Here is a 13,882-nt window from a genome sequence, read left to right as displayed (position 1 = left end):
GGTACTAATCAAGGCTGTACAAGGTTTCTTTAGAAAGATGTCCTTTTGGAACTGGCAGAGTTTTAGTGTGTGTGGTGGATCAAACTCAGGACTCTGCATACTTAGGCATTATACCACCGACTCCTTTCTTCAGCTAGGGAAAGGTGTTTCTTGAAATCAGGTGTTTTGTTTCATACATTCATTACACTTCTCTATTCATCTCAGTTTTGAGAACTGTTCTAAACGTGGCCTTTAAAAAAATGGATAGTTTAGTTCCCTTAACCATAAACAGAAAAAAAGAGCAGATAATTTGCACTACTATTTATGTGGGACTATGTGAGGGTACTTTAGGCCATTCCCAAACTGCGTCAAGTTGTGATTATCCCAGCATACCTTTAAGCATTTTGCAGAAATATAAAGTGAAAAAATAGGAATACAAAAGACAAGTCTCATGGTGGAGGTATATACATGCCTTCTAGGCAATGTGCAGTGAGTGGTGTGACTTCCCTTGTCTCTTGTAATTATGCGTGTCCTGTATCTTAGTGGTTCAACTCCAGCCAGATAGCTTTATGAGAATATAACCCTTATGGTGAGGGGCTGTTGGGCTGTGCTGTGCAGACATGGTACAATGTTGATTGTGGCTCAAAAGGCTGTCTAGTCAGCACCATCATTAGGACTGTTAAGAGCCACACAGCTGTGACAGCTGCTTGTTTCTAAAGAGATAGATCAGCCAGTTGAGCTGTCAGAGTGCTTAAAGGTTTACTGTAACACACACTTACCATCAGAGCTGGGTCTCCAGAGTATAGTCTTGACGTTTCCCACCAAAGAATTACTATTTTAGTAGGCTAAGGAAAAGCAACCTAAGTCTAATGGTTTTTAATAGATACTTCTGAAGAAAGAAGCACTCAGTTGCTAAGTAGACCGGGTTAAAGAAATGGGGAGAAACAGCTGCAAGATTCTCATTGTCTGGGAGTAAAGGTAACCTGATGGCTTACCGAAGGATGTCCTGTGAAATGTAAAGTCAGATAACAGACCCGAGTTGACTGTACCTTTTATTTTCATATTAAAAATAGACTTTTGATCAGAATCTAAAAACTTACTAAACCTAGGGGGGCTTTTAGTATATTCTTTTTCATGGTAACATAATTACCAGTTATGGACTCACTGTGGTTAAAATTTCACTGGCTTTATAAAAATACTCCAAGATTGGAGGACAAAAGTCTATTTTTATAAATAGCCCCTTATTTCCTGGGTTAGAGATAACACATGTAGTCCCACACGTTCATGTGAAGTACAGGAAGCTCATTGTAAACGGTACAAACTACAGTACATTTTAGTCTTCATTCACAGGATCTTGATAACAACAATGACATTCCAACTAGGAAGTCAGTGAGGTAGGAGAGTAGCTATTTCCTCTTATGTTTACACAGCTGGAGCTTCTTTTCCTACAGCAAGACAGAAGCAGAATGGATAAATTAACCCTTTACAAGGACAAGGCCTTATAGAATGTGGTTGGTAGCATGGCGCCTGGCAAGGTGACACACTTAAGGACTGCTTTGGGATTTGTTTTGTAGTGTTGGAGATTGAATCTGGGGATACATTTGCCAGGCAAGTGTTCTACCTCTAGCTCCCAAAATGCCTTAAGATGAACTGCTATAAAATGATGAAATGGGAAGGTTTTTTTTTTACTGGAGCTGCCAGAATTGTAGATTTTCCAATTAAATCCAGGGTTGCTAACATACCTGTGAGCAGGAAACTCAGTGGTGATAACTGTTTGTTTCTGATGGACCTTGTAGAACTTGGAAGGAGCTCTGAAAAGAAGGGAAATGCAGTATTAGTCACAGAAGCCAGCCCTGAATCCCAGTCTCATTTAGGCTTCGTTTCACAGTGGTCCAGATGACAACCCCAGACTCACTCACCCTACAACTCACCTGTGCCTCCAATGTCTTATAGAGTCCTCCAAAGCACATGCATTTTTCTATGCCCATTGCCTTATAATCTAGAGGGCCATGCACTTTGGGCCTTTACTTGACTTGTCCCTACCACTGGTGTTAAGGTAACCATATTAAAATCTTAGCCCTGCTGCTCATTAGCTTTGTGACTTAGGTATATCATTTGCCCCTCAGGCCAATAAAAGTAGCTGACCTTTGATATTCCTTGTGCTTTACAATACACTCAGCACACTGCTTTCTGGTAAAGGTTGGTGGGCTTCTATATATTTGTCTTAGCTATAATCTTGATCTGTTATTTACCACTTTATGTAGTTCCTTCCCTCCATAAAGGGACAGTTTGTACCTTCTAAATGGGATGTTGTATGTAACTGTGTTTAGTACATAACACAAGAGTAAGCACCTGAAGATGGAAGCCATTTTCTGTCTTAACAATAATGTGTTACTGTTGGCCAGTTCCATGGGTTACTTTATCTTCCTAGCAAATGATTAGTAACTAAACCGCACACAGAAAACCTTGTGAGATCAGAGTTTTATCCATGTGGAGTGAAGAGGTCTGCATTCAGATGTCTCTGAGAAATAAGAGGTAGCACTTAAAACCCAGTGAAAGCCAGACTTGATCTCACAGGTCTTAAATTCTTTATTTAAAAAAAAAAATGTGTAGGCCTGGTTTGCCTGTCTGCATATGCCTGTGCTGTTTGGGTGTCGGGTGCTTGTGGAGAAAAGGGTGTCGGGTCCTTTGAAACCCAAAAGATACTGTGAGCAGCCATATGAATGTGGAGTCATCTCTCTAACCCTGAAGGTCTAAGTTCTATATTCATCAAATCGAAAATAAGGAAATACAGATGTTGAGGAAACAGAGTACATCTTTTCTGGGTCCTTCTATCTGCAGTTCTAGTTCACTGTCTAAACTACCAGCTTACCTTCTTTTCTACCTGTAAACCAGGTAAACTTTCCCCAGAGATGGCAGACAAATAGAGGTCTTTTCCTAAGACAGCTGAGAGTAGCACTTCAATCCCAAGTCTCGGATCACCTGACCCTAAGTTTTCAAGAATCTCAGGTAACACTAGACTCTTGAGAGTGTCCCTCTTACCTGACTTTGTCCAAGTTGCAAGTCCTCCATAAGGGAACATTCCAGATGAGACAGACTTGGTGATGGCGTTGAGTCTACAGAGGTACTAGTGACCAGTTGTCCTAAAGCATCGACTTGTCTCCTCAGACTGTGTAAGGTGCCCTCTGTCTGCCGCTTTCCTTTGACTAGTACTTCTGCTTGCTTAGACATACAGTGCCGAAGCTGAGCCTGCAAAGTGTTATTGCATGTGAGGTTTACACAGAAGAAATGCACCTGTGCTTAACAGCTTCACATTTGATAAGCCAGTCTGATTTTAGTAAACAGAGATGAGGGTAGAGCATGGCAGGATATCCAGTCCTTATACTGGGGAAACAGGCAGGATAGCCCCAAGTACAAGGCTACCCTATAATTGAGGACAGTTTAAGGTATTGAGGGAGACCCTGCCTCAAGGAACAGCATTACAGTGGTTAAAGAACACAATTTCACATTGGAATTTTGGCTTGGACCCAGTGCCTTGCATGTGCTAGCCAAGTGCTGTGTCACTAAGCTATATATCCAAGGCCTTAGAATTCAAATGGTTTTGAATACTGATAGTCATTTGCAGCTCTGAACTTGAACAGTGTGATTTGTGAGTGTCCTCTTGAGTGCTGCAGTAGAGTGGACTGAGCAGTGTGTGGACGTGGAAGTGCTTCCCTGTGCCTGCCAAGTGCCAACTATCTCCTACTGGCTTTTTGTGTTTTTTTAAGCGGCAACCTTGAGTCGATCTTCACGGTGGCGCAGTCTCTCACGGAGTGCTTCTCCACGCCAGTGTTCATCCTTTTTCAGAAAGAAAAGGAGACCAGTGAGTCACCAACTGCCACGAGTGGGAGCCAACCATCTTTCCCTCCTACCCTGGCACCCCAAAATCTGTTTTTAGCTTTACTGGGGGAGGTGGGAATCCAACTATCAGTCTGTGAAACCCAGGGAAGAAGAGGACAAACTTTTACCATGATGTGAACTTGGGGAAAGTTGGATTTTTCTTCAAAAATTCTCTCACTTGTGGTGAATGGTAAGTTCTCTTTCAAGCTTTCCAACTCTCCTAAGTTTTCATTTCTTTCCAAAATAGCTGCTAGATCTGCTGGTAGTTCTGGAAGAAACTGGTTGAGATTCTTCAGACTGGTTCTGATTTCATCTTTGACCTCAGACTTAAGTGTCCTCATTGCATCACTGATTTCCAGTTGCCTTCTCTCCAAATCTTTTTGGCTTGCCATCTAAACAGTGCATTGGGGTCAAACACCAGTACTTAGAATTGAGTTGCTTGCCACGTCTTATAATGAAGGATCTACAAATACCGGACTGGCTCAGTTAGTAAAATGCTTGCTTTACTAACTCAGGATCTGAACTCAACCCTTAGAGTCCACAAGGCTGGGAGAGTGAGGTGGGCCATGCTTGCAATTCCAGAAGTGAGCAGGGGGAGGTAAGTCAATCTTTGGGCCTCACTGGCTAGCCCGCCTAACCAGTGAGCTGAAGTTTCAATGAGAGGCCCTGTCTCAAGGCAGTAAGAGCAATCAGAGGAAGATGTGCAGTGCCCTTCCCTGGCCTCTACATGAAGACTCATACACAACACTCTAACCAAAAGGAGCTGGGGAGATGGCTCAGGGCTTGCCATGCATGAGGACTGGAGTTTGATGTCCAGCATTCACATAGCAAGCTGGTTATGGTGGCATGTGTTTGTAGTCCCAGTGCTAGGGGGGCGTAAACATAGGTTGATGCATGGGGCCTGTCCTAACTCGTAAGCCTCAGGTTCCAGTGAGAGACTGTGTTGGTTAGTTGTATGTCAACTTGACACAAGCTATAGTCATTTGGGAAAAGGGACTCAATTGAGAAGATGCTTCTCTAAGGCTGGCCTATAGGTGAGTTTGTCAGGCATTTTCCTGTTTCCTGATTAAGACTGATGTGTGAGGGCCCAGGACGCTGTGGGTGGTGCCACTCTTGGGCTGGTGGTCCTGAGTTATGTAAGAAAGGAGTCTGAGCAAGCCATGAGAAGCATGCCAGTCAGCAGTGTTCTTCCCAGTGTCCGTTTTTGTTTTGTGGAGACAGGGTTTCTCTTTGTAGCCCTGGCTGTCCTGGAACTTGCTCTGTACACCAGGCTGGTCTTGAACTCACAGAGATCCACCTGTCCCTGCCTCTGAATGCTGGGATTAAAGGCATGTGCCACCACTGCCTGCTCTCCACGGCATGTTTCAGTTCCCGCCTTGAGTTCCTGTCCTAGCTTCCCTCAGTGATGGAGTGTGAGCTGACATAAAGCTTTTCCTTCCCAAGTCGCTTTTGGTCGTGGTGTTTTAGCACAGCAACAGAAATTCTAAGACAGTAATCTCAAAAAGCAATGTGGACAACTGAGGGGATGACACCTGCGTTTGGTCTTTGGCCTCTACATGTATGTGTACAGATGCACATACACATACAAACACGTATGTGCACATGTACATACAAACACAACGTAAAAAGCTGCAAGCTTGAGGACCAGAGCTCAAGCCCTAGACCTCACATAAACATGCTGGGCATGGGGGTACACTTGACATCCTAGAGCGGGGGGACATGGAGACAGGAGGTTCCTTGGGGCTCACTGCCAACCAGTCTAGTCTAACAGGTAAACTCCAGGACAATGAGAGCCCATCCAAACACACATGGCTGGTGTTCCCGAGAATGATCCTCAAGGTGTCCTCCAACTTCCACACACATGTGGACCTGCACACTCAGGAACCTGTGCCTGCAGCACAGGTTAAAAAGTTACTTGAGGGGCTTAGTGGGTAAGAGGACTGGCTGCTCTTCCAGAGGGCCTGGGTTCAATTCGCAGCATCCACATGGCAGCTCACAACTGTTTGTACTCCAGTTCCAGGGGATCTGACACACAGACATACATGTAGGTGAAACATCAGTGCACATAAATTTTTTTTTAAAGTTGAGCTGACTCAGCAGGTAAAGATACTTGTTAGGTCTGACAACTTGAGTTGAATCCCCAAAACCCAGAGAACTGACTCCCACATGTTCACCATAGTGTGTGTGGCACACCCACACACATGCACTCACATATAACAATACTACTTTTTTAAAAAGCTAGTTAAGTTTAAGATAATTTTAAAAAGTGAGCCGGGCAGTGGTGGCACACACCTTTAATCCCAGCATTCAGGAGGCAGAGGCAGGTGGGTCACTGTGAGTCTGAGGCCAGCCTGGTCTACAAAGTGAGTCCAGGACAGCCAAAGCTGCACAGAGAAACCCTGTCTCGAAAAACCAAAATAAATAAATAAATAAAGTATTTTTAACCAATTCTTTTTCCTTAACTGTATGTCTAAATTTTAAGGCTGAAAAAGAATATTTAACTTAAAGAGTACTCTTATATGAGCTTTTCACAATGCCCACACTCCTCTTTAAGAGCCCTGAGAGGGAGTAAGTACGTCCGGAGCCCACATGGCGGCCCAGGCTGGGGTGCACACCTGTTTCTTGAGCGCCAGGTACTCGTGCTGCATCTGGCTGAGCTCCTTCATGAGGCGCCTGGCCCGCTCGTGGTTGTCCTGGGCTACCAGTTCAATTGTGGCCATCTCCTTCTGCATGCAGCTGTTCTCTTGTTTCTGCTCCTAGCACAGAGGGAAGCGAATGACTGAGTCACACAGGGGCAGGTGTAGTTACTGCTTTCCACACTCCCTAGCTGTAAACACTGTAAACAACCTCAGTGTCTGTAGCCATAAAATGGAGGTGAGTCTGCATTCTAGGGGCAGGTGTAGTGTGGCTAGGAGGATTTGAACCTAGAGTTTGAATGGCATCTTTAGCACTACCTCTAATAAGTTACTCTTCCCCTCTCAGCTCATTAATTATCCATGAAAAGGCAACAACACAATCATGGGTTGTAGGGGGATTATATTTTATGGATTTGAGACAGGCTCTCACTATGTAGCTCTGGCTGTCCTGGAACTCACCATGTAAGATCAGACTGGCCTCAAGCTCACAGAGATCCTCCAGCCTCTGGCTTTGAGTGCTGGAGTTAAAGGAGCGCGCTAGCATGCCCAGCTTAAACTTTAGACATCTAAACTCTATCTTTGTGGTCATCTTGTCTAAGTCCTAGCTGTCAGCACACCATCCTCTGGAAAATGCAGTGATTCCTTTCATCCAACAATGTTCCACTAATCCCTCCATAGAGCAGGGGGACATCTACTCCTGAGAATCCACTGTGCTCACTGCTGAGTGATGTTTAACTGTCACCCGACTCCCCTTAGCTCAAGGGTAAAAGCAGGGTAGACTGGGCATCCTGGCTTTAGTGTGCTTGATAAAAGTCAGTGTTGACCAAAAAGGGCAGAATGTCACAGACAAGCTCTGACTGCAGATCTGCAAAGGTGCCTTCCAACCCAACCCGAGCCCACAGTGCTGAGCAGAGGGTGCAGCTCTCTACTGTGCTGACACTGTCCCCAGAATGGCCTCCCTGCCGGCAGCCAGTGCTGCTCTGGGGCTAGTGACCAAGTCTCAGGCAAAACTCACCATGTGCTTTGATAATAAATGATGACTACACCAGTAACCATTGGTTTAGAGTTTGGGTTCATGGAGAATTTATTTTCTCTACAGTGAAGCTGTGTTTGCGTAAAATGCCTGTGTCAAGTCAATGTACGCATACTGTTTCCCCTAGACTGCAGGGTAGTAAATACTCACCAGAAGGTTTTTCTCCAGCTGGCTCCGCTGGCTCTTCAGTGCTTCCTTCAGGCCAGCCACCTGCTTCTCCGCCTTTTTCCTTTCTGTTAAGAACTGGTTTCGCAGTAGGCTGAAGTCGGCCCTCATGGCATCAGTCTCTTTCTGCAGGGCCAGCAGCTCACTTGACTTTTCCACCAGCTGCTGCTCCCGGGCTGAGAGCTGCTGTTCTGGAATGTGAGCACGCTTAGTAGGACTGGCCAGCTGTGGCAGCGCTCTGACCTCCTCATGGGCAGGCTGCCTATTAGTGGTGTGTTACGCACCCTACTGTTTCCTTCTCATGCTGAGTGCCCTGGCCCACTCCACAGGCTCAAGAAAGGCTCACCAAGAGAGCAGACTGACTCCAAAACAAATCCCACCCCAGCACAGCTCATGCAGTCAAACGTTGGCTGCTGCTATTGGACCTGGAATGGCTGAGGCCAAAGGTGTCCCATATGTGCAGCTCCCGAATCCTCGTCCTCCAGTCTCATGTCTCACCTCGATGCCCTACTCTCCTGCTCATGCTCTTAAAGGAGGCAGAAGGGCAGGAAGAGACACAGTGGCCAGTCTCAGGGGCAAAGTTCACCATAAAGACACACTTCCCCTACCTCCCCGTGTCCTCGGCCACCTTTGACAGGGCGGCTGGCCTCCTTTCCGCTTTGGTTTCCCTCCTCCCTGGGTGGCCGGATCCCTGCAGTATACTTACTGGCCTGGGACAGGGTCTTCTCCAGGCTCTCAGTGGCCCGCTCCTCTTCCTGCAGGGTCCTGAGGCGTCCCTCGGCTGCCGACACATCTGCGAGCAGCTGCTCCAGCCTGCTCTTGTGGTCTGCCAGCTCCTTCTCCAGCTGCTCCTGCTGCTGCTTCAGTGTCACTTTACCAGCCTCCAACTTCTGTTCCTCACTTTCTCTCTCTTTCTGCAGTTTTTGAAACATCTGAAAATGCAATAGAGTCAATCATAAGAGAACAAATGCTCCAGATGATCTTCAGAGAGAGAGTCCACCTCAAAAGAAAGGAGAAATGCCTGCAGGAGGCAGGGGGAGACACCCAGAGAGGACAATGCCTTTATAAAGAGGATGCAGGGGCTGGGGAGCCACCTGGCCACCATGAGAAGAGGAAGCCACTAATTAGCACGTGGCCGTTGAGATCTTATGATCTTCTGGTCTGTGAACGCTGAAGACTAACAGTCTAGAACTTACACTAGCCAGAGTCACACAGAGGTGCACACAGGGCCGTTTGACCTGGGGTGGGAGGTTGGTGGGGGACACAGAGCCCTCGCGAAGCACAAAACGGCCCCTTTCTGCGCAGTACCGTTTCCTGCTGGTCCAGCTGGAGCTTGCTGTCTCTGATCTTGTTCTGAAGCTCCTGGAGTTGCTGCTCCTTTGTCTCCGTCTCTTTCTGGCAGCTCTCAAACCTGGCAATCCATTTGCTGACGTCCTTTTGCAGCTGCGCCTGCTCGCTGAGCAGGGCATTCTGGCACTTGGTGGTGTGGAGCAGGTCCTTTAGGCAAGAACACAACTGAAACTCCTCACAAAGCCACTTCCTAAGGTGACCAGAGTCAGTCCAAACCTACCAAGTCTGAAAAGTGCCACATCTTTTATTCTCTCAGCAAAGGCACAGACAGGCACCCTGGGCTCAAAGTTAATTCTTTGCTTTTCTTCTCTTAGTGCCTAACAAGTACAATGGCAAAGGATGGCGAAACCACAGCAGAAGCATCGGCTGCCTTGTCACCAAGACAGGAGTAAACCATGCTCTGCAAATAGCCCAGGACTGCTGGGGAAGTGAAGGGACTAATCACAAGAAGTGAGGCTTGTGTTGTTACTATCTGAAATATTTAGACAAGCTCAAAAGCTTTAAAAATTTTGAAAAAAATGTTAGCACAGAAAAATTTAAGAACTTGACATCTTAAAAGGATTTTTGTCTTAAAAGTTGTCTGTCTTAGAAACACAGATTCCTGAAGTTTAAGAGAATTTAGATGTTTCATCTAATCTGCTCAAAGCCCTCTGAAACCTGAACTGTAGCCCTGCTCTCGTAGGCTGACCCTGGGTCCCCTCAGAGAAATTTCGTCATCAGAAGCACACGCCACAAGCTGCACTGGTCAACACCTGACCAGACTCCTGCTCCCAAGGGACAGCTGCTCTGCAGTTTCATGAGGACGCACCTGTGCCATGGATCCCCATATCCCTATATCCCTGTGTCCCTCCCTGCAGGGGCTTCTGGGAACTGCTGTTTGACTCTGGTCTAGCTACCACAATACTTCCTCCTAGCTTTGGATTAACTTGAATGAAGAACTGAAACAGAGAACCATGCAAGGACCAAAGCCTGATCTGAAGGCTGCGCTATGCAGGTGGCTCTGGGGGGCTGTGTAACAGTCCAAGGCACTGCACTGCGAGTTGTAAAAAGAGAATTATACTTTGAGCCTTACCTGCTTCGCTAGGTTCAAATGGTCTTGGGTATTATCTAGTTCCTCCTGTAGGGAGTTCATAGCTTCCCGTTTATCTACAAAAACATTTTCATAAAATGTTATTTGTACATATAGATAGAGGTTTTTTAATGGATTTGTCCTCGAAGTACATCAGAACTGAATTTACATTTATTTCTGTTAAATCAACGATGATGCCGTACTATTTTGTGAAAGGCCAAAAGACAGTTACATGTTCAACCAACATGAGGTTTTTAAAGATTTCTATATTAAAGAATCTCATAAACATTTAGATAATAATGTTGGTGAGCTGCATGGTTTAAAACAGGTGTATTCTACGGTGCTGTTGGAAATGTAAACTTGGCATGCTCTTTCATGAAGGCAGCATACAGACAGAATTGCTATTTATTACTATGTTATCTTGAATAAACCAAGAGAAAATTAAGCCTCAGTATCAGCATCTATAAATGGGTAAAATACTGGTTTCTAGGTCCAAAATGCTACAAAGTTTTTGTTTATGCTACAGTATCTCACTATGCAGCCCAGTTGGATTTGAACGTATGTTCCTCCTGCCTCTGCCTACTAAGTGCTGAGATTACAGGTGTGTGTCACCAGATCTATGTCACATGGATTAGAGACAGTACATACATCATGACTAGAACATAATAAATGTTCAAAAAGTACATGATTAGCTACTAACACTTAGCCATTTCTTCCAAATAAATTATTAGAGATATCTGGTAATAAAAGACAGTTTTACTATTTGCCTTCAACCCGCCCCGCTCCCCACACCGCCCCATGGCCACTGTTATGACCTGAGGAGTGATGTCACTTTAGTATTATTGTGTGTTTGTGTGAGTGAACGTGAGCGTGTGCCAGTCATCAGCGTGGAGGACAGAGGTCAACATTTGCGAGTCAGTCCTCAGTTCTCTCCTTCTGTTGTGATCTTGAAGGAAAGAACTCAGGGGTTAGTCAGGCTTGGTGGCAAGTGCTTTTCCTACTGAACCACCACATCACTGGTCCAAGAGTAATTTTAACTGTCCCCTAAGAAACAAAAATTAGGTTGAAAAAAACAAAAACAAAAAGACCCCCAACAGTTTAAGATGAAATTTACACACGTGTGTCCTAAAGTGTACAATTTATACTTAGTATATATTCAGAATGTGATATAATCCAATCAACAATCTAACTTCAGAACAAACTCCCATGCCCCATCTTGTAGCAATCACTTCTCTTAAGGGAGTCCCGTGTCTGCAGTCCCGCCCTCACCTTGTAGCTGCTGCTGCACCGTGGAGATGTCGCCATGCAGGGCGAGCTTGTCTTGGCTCAGGTGCTCCAGCTCCTGCTGTAGCTTTCTGACATGAAGTTCCAGCTTCGCTAAGTGTGACTGCTCCGCTTTGTTGCTTTCTTCTGCAGCTGCTAAAACTCTACCAGAGTGAAGCAGACTGTTAAGTGGGAAATCCCCACACTAGAGGCGAGCTGAGGGCACAGTCAGCGGGAAGGTGGGGTGAGGGTAAACCTTGAATTTTAAAAGAATGTCAAAAAGAAATTTTCATTTTCAAAGAAATTTAAATTTCAAAAGATATTTTGAAAGAAATTTTCAATAAAAAAAAAAAACCTTATAGCTTTCCAAACAGGAGATTTTTTTTAGCAATAATTCTAAATAGACAATTTCTCTATTGAAGATAGCTTTCAATGTTTCTCAAAATCTTTGCTTCATTTATCAAAGTTTATTTCTGGACCCTCTAGTCTAGCAGTTCTCAGCCTACGGGTCACGACTGCTTTGCAGATGTAACAAGCCCCTCACAGGGGTCACCCTCAGGCCAGAAAACACAGGCGTTTACATCATGATTCATAACAGCAAAATGACAGTTAGGACGTAGCAGTAAAAATAACTGTGTGGCTGCAGGTCAGCACAGCATGAGGAGCTGCACTGAAGGGCTGCAGCCTTAGGAGGTGGAGAGCCACACCACCGCTCTGTTGTTCTCTTGCACGGATCCACTATCTGCTGTATACCAGCACCATAAGGTTTTGACTACTATAATTTATATGAGGTCTTAAAATCAGGTGCTGTTAGTCTTAAATCTTTTTTTTTTCATTTTCTAAAATTTTTTGTTTTTGTTTTTGGTGCTGTGTCTAAAGAATTCTATAAATTGTAGGTCCTTTGCATTTCCTTATACATTTTAGAACCAACTTGCGATTTTCTAAAAAAAGGAAGAAAAAAAAAACGTAGTGGGATTTTGACTGCAACTGTTTTGAATACATAAATCAATCTGAGAACAATTTGTCTTCTTATAGCAATAAACAAAATGTTCCTTTTCCATTCATTTCCAGTAAGACTGTGTGTGTGTGTGTGTGTGTGTTTTACAGAGGACAACCTGAGCATTTAAGTGTTGCTCACCTTTTTCTCTTGGAGACAGGCTCTCTCACTGGCCTGGAGCTCGTGAAGGCTGGCTGGCTAGTGGGCCCTAGAGATCCCCTTGTCTCCGCCTCCTGACTGCTGGATTACAAGTACGAACCACCATGCCTGGCTTTTCCTGCTTTCAACATGAGCTCTAGAGACTGAACTCAAGTCCTCATGCTTGAAAGGCTCATTACTGAGTGAGCCCCCTATCTAACCCAGGTGAGGCAGCTTGTTAAAAAATCTCCTAAGGGAGGAAAAGTTGGTGAAAATCTCTCTCTCTCCCTCTCTCTCTCTCTCAAACACATACACACACACACACACACACACACACACACACACACACACACACACACACACAGTCAGAAAATTATCGAGTTTATACAATATTGTTCTTTTTGCTGTTTTGTTGTTGTTGCTTTTTTGAGACAGGGTTTCTCTGTGTAGCCCTGGCTGTCCTGGAACTCGCTTTGTAGACCTGGCTGGTCTTGAATTTAGAAATCCACCTGCCTCTGCCTCCCAAGTGCTGGGGTTTAAAGGCGTGCACCACCACGCTTGGCTCTTACTGTTATTTTGAGACAAGTTCTTACTAAACAGCACTGGCGTCTTGAACCTGCTATGTAGGCATGGTGGCATCAAATCCACAGCAGTGCTCCTGCCTTAGCGTCCTGAGTGCTGGGATTACAGACATGCACCCTACAGACAGTTCTCTGTCCCCATGTTCACCCTCCACGTTTCTAACTGTCCTTACCTTTTGGCGTGGGAAGACTTCTTCTCCCAGCTCTCACACTGCTGCTGGAGATCTTCCTTTTCTTTACTCAAGCATTCAATGCAGGACTGCAGTGCCTGGCTCTCGGCTCTAGTTCGCTCCAGGTCCCGCCGGCCCCTCTCCAGGAGCTGCTTCTGCCACTCTATTTCCCTTCTCTGCTGCTGAGCGCTCTGCTGCAAATTCTCCAGCTCCAGTTTCTCCTGAGTCAGATAAAAGAGGACTCAGACATCCTAAAAGACAAAGGCTGCGGCAGCAAAGGCTCGGAGGCTCTCCTCACTACCTCCAGCAGGTCCACCTGAGTCTTCTCCAGCTCTGTCACCTTTTGGTCATGTTGCAGCTTCAGACCTTGTAGCTCACTGTTTTCAAGCTGCAGGACGTCTGCAACATTCTTCAGTTCTGACAGAGAGACACAGCAGGGTCAGTGCTAATAATCGAGCCAGGAAACAAAACAGAACTGACTATAACTCCTTGTTGTCTTTAAAAGAAAAATCTTCTTGAAAGTACTATTAAAAGCACTAAATTGTGGTGGGCAGTGGTGACTCAAGCCTTTAATCCCAGCACTTGGGAGGCAGAGGCAGGTGGATATGAGTTCAAGGCCAGC

The 13,882-nt window shown here is 45.4% G+C and overlaps 1 protein-coding gene across 7 annotated transcripts in view; it reads right to left on the bottom strand.

Annotated features, from left to right (window-relative positions):
* Positions 1-1,018: 1,018 nt before the first annotated feature.
* The window catches only part of CNTRL (centriolin), a 75,117-nt gene continuing 62,253 nt past the window's right edge, over positions 1,019-13,882 (bottom strand). For 5 of the 7 annotated variants that reach the window (XM_084799630.1, XM_084799629.1, XM_084799633.1 and 2 more), the window contains 13 exons: positions 13,562-13,677; positions 13,264-13,481; positions 11,381-11,538; positions 10,115-10,188; positions 9,001-9,189; positions 8,399-8,624; positions 7,678-7,883; positions 6,474-6,614; positions 3,987-4,250; positions 3,754-3,816; positions 3,022-3,228; positions 1,722-1,790; positions 1,019-1,424 (listed from right to left, as the gene is read on the bottom strand). In XM_084799630.1, coding sequence (XP_084655756.1) covers positions 1,737-1,790; positions 3,022-3,228; positions 3,754-3,816; positions 3,987-4,250; positions 6,474-6,614; positions 7,678-7,883; positions 8,399-8,624; positions 9,001-9,189; positions 10,115-10,188; positions 11,381-11,538; positions 13,264-13,481; positions 13,562-13,677 — 1,916 coding nt within the window. In that variant the 3' untranslated portion in view covers positions 1,019-1,424; positions 1,722-1,736. The remainder of the gene's footprint in view (positions 1,425-1,721; positions 1,791-3,021; positions 3,229-3,753; positions 3,817-3,986; positions 4,251-6,473; positions 6,615-7,677; positions 7,884-8,398; positions 8,625-9,000; positions 9,190-10,114; positions 10,189-11,380; positions 11,539-13,263; positions 13,482-13,561; positions 13,678-13,882) is intronic. The other 2 variants (XM_084799631.1, XM_084799634.1) reach the window with 2 other exon arrangements.

This window comes from Acomys minous (genome assembly GCF_964271855.1).
Source record: "Acomys minous genome assembly, chromosome: 10".
NCBI lineage: Eukaryota > Metazoa > Chordata > Mammalia > Rodentia > Muridae > Acomys > Acomys minous.
This window is presented reverse-complemented; position numbering and strand designations above follow the sequence as displayed.